This window comes from Mixophyes fleayi, chromosome 8 (assembly GCF_038048845.1).
Source record: "Mixophyes fleayi isolate aMixFle1 chromosome 8, aMixFle1.hap1, whole genome shotgun sequence".
Taxonomy (NCBI): domain Eukaryota; kingdom Metazoa; phylum Chordata; class Amphibia; order Anura; family Limnodynastidae; genus Mixophyes; species Mixophyes fleayi.
The window spans coordinates 118,133,235-118,146,275 of record NC_134409.1 but is presented as its reverse complement, the minus strand read 5'-3'; the positions used below and the strand labels follow the sequence as shown (position 1 = coordinate 118,146,275).

At 41.6% G+C, this 13,041-nt stretch overlaps 1 protein-coding gene across 4 annotated transcripts in view; it reads right to left on the bottom strand.

Annotated features, from left to right (window-relative positions):
- Positions 1-7,239: 7,239 nt before the first annotated feature.
- Positions 7,240-13,041, bottom strand: part of PXK (PX domain containing serine/threonine kinase like) — a 52,017-nt gene continuing 46,215 nt past the window's right edge. For 2 of the 4 annotated variants that reach the window (XM_075183292.1, XM_075183293.1), the window contains exon 18: positions 7,240-9,352. In XM_075183292.1, the coding sequence (XP_075039393.1) occupies positions 9,132-9,352 (221 nt within the window). In that variant the 3' untranslated portion in view covers positions 7,240-9,131. The remainder of the gene's footprint in view (positions 9,353-13,041) is intronic. The other 2 variants (XM_075183294.1, XM_075183295.1) reach the window with 2 other exon arrangements.

The window sequence follows — 13,041 nt, the reverse complement described above, 5'->3', positions numbered from 1 at the left end:
AACAGCTATTTAGGAATTCAGGAAAACAAGGCTACAAATAGGGAGGAGCTAATATAGAGTTCCCTCTGCCTCTATCAGCATGTTGGTTTCTTCCGGAGGCTCCAAAGCATCGCTGAGCATGGAGGAATAGTTGCAGTCAAACCAAACACACGTTGGCTGCTGTCTGACTCCCTCCTGCTAGTGTTAGCAGGAAGCCAAGTATCTTTTCCTTTGCCTTTCTATCTCACATTGTACTTGCTGCATTATATGCAAAGGGAAGTATATTGTGTACTATAGAGAATATAGTGAAGTTAATAAATGTATAATACATTGAAGTCTATGCACTAATTTTTTTTGTTTCTTTTTTCTTAAATATAAAAAAAAATGCTGACTGTGACTGTCAGAGATCAGTTCTATTCTTAGGTTTCACCCTCTGCCTTGGTGATTGTATACTGTACTGTAACCCATTTAGTAAATTATGTCTGATAAAGGGAAAACTCCTAGAGCCAAATTTTAGAATTGCTCTAAATTAAGATAAAATTACCAACGGCACAACAGGACTCTGTGTTCTGTACGGGCTGTGAGGCACAGTCCCAGGTAATTGCTCCTTAGTGGAGGAGGAACCAGTGTCGGTAGTGTCTTTGCAACAGTCAGTGGATTCACTGGTGCAGCTTTTGAGCCACAGAGAGAGACCTCGGTGGGAGAACACCCCTCTACCTTGTTAGTAAGGGGTAACCCAGATGGCAACACTATCCCAACTAGACGAGAGTGCAGGTTTAGGCCCTAGTGGCCTCCCATCCTCGTTAGTTAGCTCCCTCAGGCCTTCCCCAGGGGGAACCGGCCTGGTCCAGTGCTTTAGCGAAATAGACAGATTAAACCGGTTTTTAGACTACCCAGGACTACTAGGGTCTAGAAACAAGAGACACAATATGTGAACCATCCTCTCCTCTCAGTTTCTGACTCCGAGAGATCATCAGAAGAGGACTTCTGGATGAATCAGATTTCCAGACACAGGTCTTAGACCTGGATGACTCAAACAGAAACTAGGGCATTGAGGATCTGGTTTTGGCAGTACAACGCGCCTTAGACCTTCTGGACATAGACGAGCCCAGACCAGTAAAGCTAGGGTTATTGAAAAAGGTTAAGACCTGCGGTTTGTTTTCCCCCTTCTTCAGAATTAAATGAAATTGCAGAATCGGCCTGGACACAGCCCGATTGCAAAATAGTGGTTCCACTGAGATTAATGTACCTGTACCCATTACAGCCAGATGACCTCACATGCTGAGAACAGGTTCCTAGGGTGGACACATCGGTGGCACGACTGGTGCGCCACACTATGCTCTGGGATTCTATTAAAAAAAAATTCTGGTATCCAAGCCAGATGGCTCCTTACGTCCCATATTGAACTTAAAGACTCTAAATTTACACCTGAAAGTAGACAAGTTTCAGGTGGAGTCTCTTCGTTCAGTGATCAGTAGATTGGAGGGGGGAGAATTTCTGGCGTCTATAGATATTCGAGATGCATATCTTCATATACCTATCTGGGAGAGGCATCAGCTATTGCTCCGCTTCACGGTAGAAACTGCCCACTATCGGTTCAGGGTGCTTCCCTTTGGCCTTGCCACAGTGCCTAGTGTATTTATAAAAATCATGTCAGTATAGGCTGCTCGACTCTATGGGGGTGAGCATAGTGCCCTACCTCGATGACTTGCTAATCAAAGCCCCCTCAGATCAGCTTCTGCATCATCCTTTACACCTCACCATAGAGACCCTGCAGCTTCACGGTTGGATTATAACTGCAGAAATCTCAGTTAATACCAAGCCGAAGGATGATTTTCTTAGGTGTCACCATGGACATCCAAAGGCAGAAAATATTCCTTCCACAGGACAAGGTTTGCTCAGTACAGGACCTAGTAAGTAAGGTCCTAGACAGCCACAGGCCTTCCATGCTCTGTTGCATGAAGTTACTTTGCAAGATGGTCTCCACCTTCGAGACAATCCCCTATGGAATGTTTCACTCAAAACGCTTCAAAGGGGATATCCTAAAGAAGTGGTCAGGTTCAACTCTTCACTTTGAGCACCAGAGGATACTGTTGTCGCCAGAGGCTCAATTATCTCTCAGGTGGTGGAGGATCCAAGAATACCTAAGCATGGGCAGATCCTTTGCCCTGTGCACCTGGATCATAATAACGACGGATGCCAGTCTAAAGGGCTGGGGCACAGTAGCTCTACATTAGCACCTTCAGGGTCTTTGGTCGGCACCGGAAAGTTCCCTCCCAATAAATATCCTGGGGTTGAAGGCCATGGTGATGGCTCCTAAAAGGGGCTCAGTCCCTTATTCAGGGATCCCCGATACGTCTACAGTCGGACAATGCCACGGCCGTGGCATACGTCAATAAACAGGGTGGGACAAAGCCCAGATATTTTCTTGGACAGAATAGTTTGTCCCATCTCTGTCAGCAGTATTTATTCCAGCCATTCAAAATTGGGAAGCTGACTTCTTAAGTCGTCACACACCAATATCAGGGGTATGGTCACTCCATCCGAAGGTATTTCGTATGCCAGTCCGGAAGTGGGGCATTGTGGATCTTATGGTGTCCAGACACAACTGGTAGGTTCCTAGGTTCTGCTCAAGAGCAAGGGACCCAATGGTGGTGGAGGTGGCCATAATGACAATGCACTGGAATTTTTGGTAGGGGTATCTCTTTCCTTCCATTCCAATGCTTCCCAGAGTCCTTCGGCAGGTCAAACAAAGGGGGCTCCCAATCATACTGGTAGCTTCCGATTGGCCACGCAGGGTATGGTATGCAGACATCCTTTTCATGGCGGTAGGACAAGGACTTCGTCTGCCTCTTTGTGATGACCTCCTCCTGCAGGGTCCTTTTCAGCACCAGGACCTGCCTCGGCTGACTAACGGTATGGCGGTTGAAACCAGCCTCTGGAGGTCTAAAGGATTTTCCTCCAGGGTGGTGGATTCCGTTACGGGCTAGGAAGACGTGCTCAGCCCGAATATACCATAGAATCTGGAGCACATACATTAAATGGTGTGAGGGACGGGCACAACATACAAATAAATTTAATTTGCCCTGGCTACTGACTTTTCTTCAAAGGGGTCTTGACGCCTGGGATCCTTAAAGGTCCAAGTCATCGGCCCTTTTCTATCTTCTTCCAGAGGCATCTGGCGGACCTTCCGGACGTCCGTCCCTTTTTGCAGGGGGTCCTGCATATTCATCCTCCTTTTGCTCTTCCCACGGCACCCTGGGATCTGAATTTGGTACTATCTATGCTCCAGGAACCTCCCTTTGAACCCTTACAGTCAGCGGACCTTAGATTCCTGACATGGAAGGTGGCATTGCTGCTGGCCATAGCATCAGCTAGACGAGTGTCAGAGCTTGGGGTTCGTTCCTGCAGGGAACCTTTCCTGATCTTCCATGACGACAGATTGGTGCTTCAGACTGTCCCTTCCTTTCAACTGAAAGTAGTTTCCGGGTTTCTTGTTAATCAGGAAATAGTGGTTCCAGTGTTCCAAGACGCATCCGGATGTGGCCAGGGCATTACGTATTTACGTCCAAAGAACGTCGGGTATCAGGCGTATGGATTCTCTTTTTGTCCTGATCGATTCCCAAAGAAGAGGCTGGCCAGCTTCCAAGCAAACCATTGCTAGATGGCTTACCTTCACAATCATTTATTTTTTCCCTTTTTTTCACCTTTTTCTCTTATATTTCACTTTTTTATTATGAGGATATTCCCACCTCAATAGAGATATGTTTTTAAGATATTCCACTAATAAAGGCATTAGCCCTATATGAACAAGAATTTTATGTTTGGTTCCTTTGTCTGTATTCTATTATGCAGCTATTGGCTTAGGTATGAACCTATAATGTGATACATACTTCATTTCGTTCAATCCCAGGTGTTATCCTGTAATGTGACATTTATAGTGCATCACTCCAATTGGATAAGGAGTGCTCTAGTAATCCATTTTTCTTTCTCTTCTTTTTGTTACTCAATGTTATGTAAATGGAAAGAACACCCCCTCATCATGATTATGATAAAGATATTTAGATGAGGTTTATCCTGACTCTGTGCGGATTACCTCCCCCTTCCTTTCTCTTGGGTACATAACTGCTGTCTGACAACAAATGGTGGCTCACATTTATTCTGAAGAAAGATGAAAACATCTATAAAGTGAAAGTGACATTTTCCTCCATCCAGCTGGTCCATCATCATCTTTATCATACCCAGGGAAGCCGGATGTTTTATGGATTACTATGGTAGATGTTCTGTGTAAAGTGAATACATTAAATCCAACAGGTGGAATGTACACCCCTTCTGATATGGAAATACTAAAACCAAATGCAGCCTTCAGCCAGGTCCAACCAATCAAGTAGCACCATCCATCCAGAGCAGCAGCACCAACTGGTAATGGACTGTAGTGAGCTTTCTTATAATATGTGAAAGACATAAAATTATCACAAATGTTTTAAATATTTCAGAATTAACATAGTGTGTCATTGTACATAATATACATCAAAGGGTTTGTTTAAGGAGATAAAAGTAATGAACGGACCTAGATTGTTAAAATAATGAAAATGGGAACGAACAGTCCAAAATGAAAGCTCTTGTAGCAGATGATCCCATCTGGATTCCAAAATAAAACTTTGGGTATTTATTAATAACTGTATGAACAATTTGTCAGATGTTTTTAAAAAAATAGCTTTTAAAGAAAATCAAAATGGTTAACATTTAAATTTTTTATTGAAACAGCCTGCTGTGTCATATCATATGAAAGACCATAAAAAGAGGTTTAAAATGAGACCTTACCCAACTCTCTAGTACAATTAGGTGAGCTACAGCTGCAGTTTAAAAATATGTTGAAAGCAAACTGGTTCAAAACTAATATTTCCTGTATTAGAGTGCATCATGTTTTATCATAGCACAACCTAGTCAATCTATTCCTAGAATACTTACATGGTCCTTCACCTTACCAGAAGAACAAACCAGTGACAAGAATATTTGTCAATTTGCTTTCTGTAAAACATATTATATTTTGAGTGTACATCTCCCTTCAACCCTTTTCAAAGTGTTCTAGAATAGAAAATCAATGCAAGAAACACACACATGGATATGAGGACAGCTTTATACAAGTGGCTCTTTCAGTTTAAAATTAAAACTTATTACTTGTGTATTATAAAAAATGGTGTACGCCTTACCTTTGATTTCCAGGATCGGTTCAGAAGCACTCACCCAGCTGCCGTATGCTCTTTTATTAGCACAAAGCACCTCTGACTTCTAATGTTCCTATTCCACAATGAAGGGTAGTGCTAATTTTATTACACACTCAATATAATCTACAGAAGCGTTTCTCAAGGTTCCCCGTCTGGTCATATTTTGAGAACATGCGGCATAATTGCTTTCCAAGTTTATTATTCATCTGTGTGTGATTTAAAGATACTTAGATCGTGGCCCAGAAGTCTGACTTTTAGATGGTTAAAATATTTTTTGCAGTGTGTGTGTATTTTTTTTTTATGGGGACAGCCACAATTATTTGCACTTTTAGGTAACATTCAGACGAGCATCGAGTTCATTTGTTCACTCTGAGCCTAATAAATGTTCAGACGTAAGTCTATTTGTGTGCCGAATATTGAATGCCCCCACTAGAGGGCAGTGTAAGCGCCAACTGATAGTGATGACTGGCATGGTATAGCTTTTGTTTTAAAAACTACACATGTATGCCACTAGCTAGCACAGAACATGTGTATGCAAGACTATAAAAACACATATATACAGTATGCCTTAAAAACATCCTGATTTATATATTAAAATGTAAAAAAATATTTGCAAATCCATATTTACATTAATGAGAATACCATTAATAGGTTTATTTTAGAATATATTTTTTTGTACAAGTTGTGATGTGACCTTATATTGCATATTGTTCTGTCTATGTACAGAGAGTACCAGTTAGACACAGCGTACCTGCACCCAGATTCAAACTGAAACATCATCATCATTTATTTATATAGCGCCAACATATTCCGTAGCACTTTACAATTGGAACATCTTGAGATCTGCTTCAACTTGAGTATGGGCAGAACTATAAAGTTCTGAGCTCTTTTTAAAAACGCAACTTGCATACAACATGAATCAGGCTGATTCACCGCGAATTGCGTCATTTTGGGATGCCAGTAGCGGGATGCGGGAGATTTGCCAGCTCTCCCGGGAGTCCGTGAGAGTTGGCAAGTATGCCTTATCTGGCAAAGTAGTCAACAGTTCCATTAGTTAAGCTACACAGGCAGCAATTTTACAAACTTTGACTTGTAAAGCAGTGTATGCCTGTCACTGATCACGTCTGCTACGTCGCTACCAATGGTTCTACTGAAGGCGCATCAAAGAGCCTGAACGGACAACAGCAGGGAAGATGATCTAGGTCTCTTTTTGGAAGTAGGAAACTTGACAAATGATGAAACGAAGGGTACCCACCACCCCCTTCCTCCCAAAAACATGAAGTGGAGGGCTGACAGTCATTATCTTGGATATGTCCCAAGATAGCAAAATAATATCTGTTGCAACAGTTACCATCGCAATAGCTGCAATTATTTAAAGTAGTTGAGCTGGAAACAACCCAAGAAGTATAACCTTGTCGTCAGCACATCCTCACCTCCAGCAGAGCTATCAATAGAAAAAACACACTATAGCGGTACATATAACTTGTGTTAAGGGTCAAGTGGGTGTAGGAAGTAAGGTATGTATGTATGTATGTATGTATGTATGTATGTATATATATATATATATATATATATATATATATATATATATATATATATATATATATATATATATATATATATATATATATATATATATATATATGAACAGCAACTCCTATTTGAGGAGGGAGGACATTCCCACAATCTAGAATGCTGGGAAGATGGGCAGGATACGATTAAACTGTGTTTACAGGACAAGGTAAACACAAACGTAAACCGAGCCAGTGAACAAATTTTTGATTCCTATTAGCAGTATCACCATTCTTGGGAGCGCAAGAATGCTGCATTATGCCGCATTTCGGCTTTCTCCTAACTATGGTATTTTTATGTAATCACCATAATCTTTAATTCTTACGTGGATTTCTTCCCCACATTCAAAATGTAGCATCATTTGTGGTACCTTCAACATACAGAAAATAAAGGCTGGACAACCTGCAATGGTTTATATGCATGGTAACTGATCAATCTATTTACATTAAATACACAATAATTCATGGGGCAGATTATTATTTTAATAAAAATATGACTGAATATACATTGTAGTACAGAGCCCCGTAATCATACACACAAGTCCTCTGCATCCTGTAAAACAGATTTAAAGTGCAAAATAATAAGTCAAATTTGGATCAGATTCACCAAGTGTACCATCTATTTTAATACAATCTTTCATTTGTGCAACTAGTATATTCAATTTTGGTAACGGATGTAACAATATAAAACACATCATACTGCCCTGAAGGAAATAAAAGGAATGTGAAAAGAGAAATTTGAGCAATGACAATGTTTTTGGAATCTAGTTCTATGAAATGCTCTGTCCTGAGGCCCCAGCTTGCAGATACCAACTGATCAAATGTTGTGCGAGTTATGTAAAGGAAACACTTCTAAATATAATGCACATTTTAGCTGCTAACTGGGACAGAAACAGTTTTATCTATTTTAAGTGCTTTAAAATGGTTGTGCACTTTTGGATCCCCTCTCCACATAAACGTTCTGGGGCAGTACCTCATTGAGACCCTCTATATCTATAATGCAGAACCACCCACGCGGACAGCAGTGAGACAAGATTACTGGAGATCACATACACAGAGGTGTGTGGCATATGCAGCACCTGACTGGGCCATAGCTAGCCAATCAGGTGCCCCATACACAAGTGACCCGTCAGCTACTTGAATAGCTACGATGGGATCTTTCCATCGCATCTTTCTCCTCTTTCTGCTGGATCAAGAGGCAGGAAGTGGTGTCCTAGTGGAAAAACCCAATCAAAGGGCTAAGTAGTGAAGGCTAAAGAGTGAACAAGTGTAAAGTAAATTTCCCAAATAACTAAACAAACTTCTATTTCATTTTGCATATTAAGCCGTGTAACTATAGTTGAGAACAGTGACTATTTGTAGAAGTGTTTATATCTCTATGTAGAAGTGCAGCCAGACAAGGACTGCACCCATGGTGTAAAGTTGGTTATGCTGAAGCCACAAATTGTGCCCACTTTTAAAATAATCTAAGTGACAGCCAAAGTCAATGTGTGTACAGCCACCTTAAATCTACCTCCATTTCCCAAGCTTCTGACCACGTAATTATCTTGAAGCCAGCAGCGGCAAGATGTGGGCTGTATTCTCTATGGTGCTGTTATATGTTTAAGTCCACTTTTAGACAAGTCATTTTATAAATTCAGTGCCCCTCTCCTCTGCTAAATAGGATTGCCCTGGACTTCCCGGGCACACACCAAGGACGACCCGATAAGCAGAGATGGGGAGCAGCCACGACAGCTGTTGAAAGCAGCCACGTAATGTCACCTCTTCATTTTACCAAAGTAACTGGTTCCAGAGAGGTATTGTCAGTAGAATTTAAAATCTAACTACATTGAGGAAAGAAGCTTACGGATGATGCGGTTGGGGACAGACCCCAACAGTACACACAGCCGTACTCAGATCTGCCAATCAGGTCTTTTTTTTTTATGGATTCAGTGGTACCACCCCTCAAACACACAAATAAGGTGCCCAAGAATAAATGGCCACTATACAAACAGCATTGGGCTCTATATTTGATATGCGATTTTAAAAATGCAGAGAGTTTAGGCAAGGGGATTGCTGGAGTCTTCTCAATATTGAATTACAGCATTCAAGAGGGGAAGATGCAGTCTAAAGAGAAATTGTTTTTCACACAATGAATAAGAAGATCTCATAAGACAGAACCGTTTAATAGACGAGACTGGGCCTCTGTTTTCCTACTTTCAACCTTCCTTAAAACGTAAGGCGTTCTTTTTTTAATGACATGTTTTCCTTTACAGAATTGAAATCCTGTTATAAAACAATAAAACATCTGACTAGCGAGCAGGCCAAGCTGTTTCTATCCTCGTTCACCGCCTGCTCCCGGGACTAAGTGCGTTCAGCTGGTCCGCGGGGCACTGTGGTCACTGGTCTCCGCTTTCTTTAGTGCTCCCTTCCTGAAGTTCTTAATGGAACTGAGTAAGGCTCCGCGGTCTGTACCGTTGACGGAGATAGGGGTCGTGTCTGTTGGCACATCCTTTCTTGGAGGAAGGAGAGGCGCAGCTGGTGGTGGAGGAGGTGGTGGTGGTGGAGGTGCTGGTATTTGAAATGTTGAAGTTCCTGTAGAAAACAAGATACAATATATTAGCCAGAATGCCTTGATGATACAACGGATTTGAATAATGAGTATTTTTTATTATGAAGGGATGTGTATGGTTTATGTTCTCCCCTGAGTTCCCATAGTAGATTTTATTTTATTTGTGTGTGTGTATACTCATTTCTGATAAAAGACCACTTTTCAATCTATTATTTCCTGCAAACCACTTTAGCGCTGAAATTTGTTTCATATAAAACACTACTTCACCATAAAAGGGCAAAATACAGCTTCTAACATGACAACTACACAGAATATCAGGCTGTTCTGTAAATATAATTCACAGCGTGGGGAGCCAAACCTCTTTACTTCTCTGCATGGCACAGGTCATGTGTGGCTAAATGACTGTGTATTATACATTTAGTAAATAAACCATATAAGTCAGTATGATGACATATGAAATATACTTGATGTATAGTGTGATAGCAGAAGTCCACAGATTGAGTGGAGTCACTGAAGGTTGAGATTGAAGCTTATGGTTAAATGTGTTCACCTTGGTTTTGTCCTTTAGAAACCGTAAAAACACAACACACAGAATAAGGGTGATCTATTAACCTGCAAAACTGAAGGCCTAATTACAGGCAGAGTAAATAGGCTTATGTGTGTACTATAAACACAGGGTCCTCCGTATTGTGAACTTGTACGGCCATCACCCTCCATCTGTAACCAAGCATGTGTCTAAGGGGTCTATGCGTTAATAAGATGCAGTGCAACTAAATATACATCTCAGTGATGCACATTTATGCGCCGCTAAGATGCACCGTGCGGGGGCTACTCTGAGAGCCCCGGCAAAGTGACCCCTGTACTGCAAACTTTTTTCCCCATTTACCGGCAGCCTAGCGCATGCGCACAGCACTTCCACTGTACCAGATTCTGCCAAGCCAGAGGGTTTTCAGCAGGATCCCATTGGAAATGACAGGTAACACTATCATGAGATGGCGTTACCAGTCTGCACAATGCAAAGCTTATCAAAGCTTCATGCAGCGCTGAACATCGCAGTCCCAATAGTAATCTATGGGGACTGTGATGCTGAACGGTATTTGCCTAAACGGAGGAGATTTCTGTCAAATCTCCTTGGTTAGATAGTTAGTGCATAACAAACATACTTAAAAGACGCGGAAACTACTGTTTACGCATCTTTAAGTGTCAAATAACCTTGATGTATAGAGCCCAGATAGTGGCTTGGTCATCGGTAACCCATAAACAGCAGAAAGTGTAATCACCAACAGACATCGCTCTGACGCATGTATGGCCGCAAATCAGAGGGTTAATCAGAGTAGTGGGCAGGTTATGCCCAGAAGATCACATCCATCAAGTCAGAGAGGGGGTCACCACCTGTCTCCCAGGACCGGTACCCCCAACACTGTACAGGACACCCTCCTGCACAGTCAGTCCCACTGCAACTCCTACCACCTCCGAAATACACCCAAGACACCCTGCTCTGCCACCTCCCTTTACTGGAGGCTCCTCTTTTTGTGCCATGATGCCTTGGGCACCACACACTGCCATAGACCCCCTCACCTGATGCCTTTCTTACAGACCTTACCCTGCAAATCAGCTGCCATCTCATCTCCTATCCACACCTCTAGTCTCCATACATTGTTGATTGCTTTCCACGTCTCTTCATTGTTCTGTAAACTGGTCCATACCCCAAACTACACTTAATCCAACTGTCTATTCACCCACGTCCTCTATCCCTCTGCCTCACATGTCCCTGGTCAGGTCATAAGCTGAATGTTTTCTGTACGTCATGTGATTTGTATCCGATTATGCTTCCTGTTTTCATGTACGTCTCATGTCAGGCACCACAGGATCTCTGGCACCATACAAATAAATGATGTTAATCAAGATAAAAAATAAAGGCCTGTGTGTGCTTATTTTTGTACTATTGCAAGAGACAGACTTTCCCCTTCTGCAAAACAATTTGATTTTTAGACCTGCTCAGATATAGTGGAGATTGTGCTTCAGCCTTTTAAAAGAGGAGGACAACGTTTACAGCATACTGAAGTGATTTCTACAGAAAAGGGTGTTTAGGCGCATAAACAAAAAAAACTAAAAATAATACAAACATTAAATAGTATAAATGTGACATACGAAACGAAAACATTCCTAAAAGTCTGTTGCGGTCAAGATATATTGAAGACATGTAATGATACTGCCCCAAGCTAAAAGTTGAGAAAAATTGAAAAAAGTTGAATTTTAAAACACTTTCAAGAATGTGTATTCTCATCATTATCCCACAAATTATAAACAGAAAATGTCTGCACGGGGGCTCTTCCCAAAATTGGAATATAAGGGTGTATCTAGGTCAGGGGCGGATCTAGACTTTATGTTTAGGGGGGGCGATTTTGCATAATCACGCCCCTCCTTTGCTCTGATTGGCTGGCCTGCGTTAACCCCACCTTCCGCCCGCGATTGGCCCCGCACCCCTCCCGTTGTGGTCGCCGGCTGGGACCACTCTGATTGGCTGGCCCACATTTAGCCCCGCCTGTGCTTAGCCCCGCCCCTCCCGTTTTAATCGGCAGCTGGGACCTAGCTTTTTGCTGCTAGGGGGGGGGGCGAATGCCCCGATCGCCCCCCCCCCCTGGATCCGCCACTGATCTAGGTATATATGCACACAGGTCATATACGTGTGCTTTCACAAACATGTACACTGGTGACCTGCATTTTTTTTTGCAGCTTTGCAAAATACCCTTCATAAGCCCTAAACTAGACAAAGGACCTTTCTCATTGACACAAACTCAACCCACCGGATGTGAAATGGCATTTTTAAAGTAGATGGCATGGAACAATTTGCATATATGAACAATACACAAAATACTTAATGTTCTCTATATGCTACCTAAACATTGAATGAGCATAGTGTAAAAGGAAGATATTCTAGATGTCAGTTGGTGGAGATCATAGATTTAGTGCAATAATGCTACATACTTCTAACTATAAAAACAACAGTGAGGGATAGATTTATCAAACATTCCAAAAAGAAGTACTGGTGGTGTTGCTTATAGCAACTAGATTCCAGCACATTTTCTAGAATGCACTAGATAAAGGATAGCTAGAATCTGATTGGTTGCTATGGGCAACTCCTCCACCTTTCCTTTCTGGAAGGTTTGATAAATCTATCTCGGAGATGGAAAAAAAAAAATTTTGCTTCAGGGTCTACGCAAAAGCTCCACGTTTGTTTCAGGTTGGCTCAAAACATGACTAGGCATCCAATAAATATTGTTATAATAAGCACAACCTGCAGTTTATTAACAAAATAAAAATTTTAAAAAAGGAAAATTACATTTTGATCCTTGTCACCCCCTACACACACGTAAGATGCAGGACACTTCATTGAAAGTTAAACAGCTTTGGGGTATTTTTTTTTATTTTTTTTTAAACAGCAATTTTATTAAAGACAAAGCCCATCGGGTTTGGTCTTTAATAAAATTGTCGTTTAAAAAAAAAAAGACAGCAAACCACGAGAATCGGCCCCACCTGATAAATAAACCCCTTTTGTGTCTCCATCCAGTCTAGCAAATGAAGTACAAAGTCGTTTTATTGGTCATTTGTTTAGCTCTGCTTCAGGTCTTATGATGATCTAACTGCCACATATTGAAAATGGCAGCACTTGTCCTTTAAACTCCTTGAAGTCTACAGACTTTTAATCATG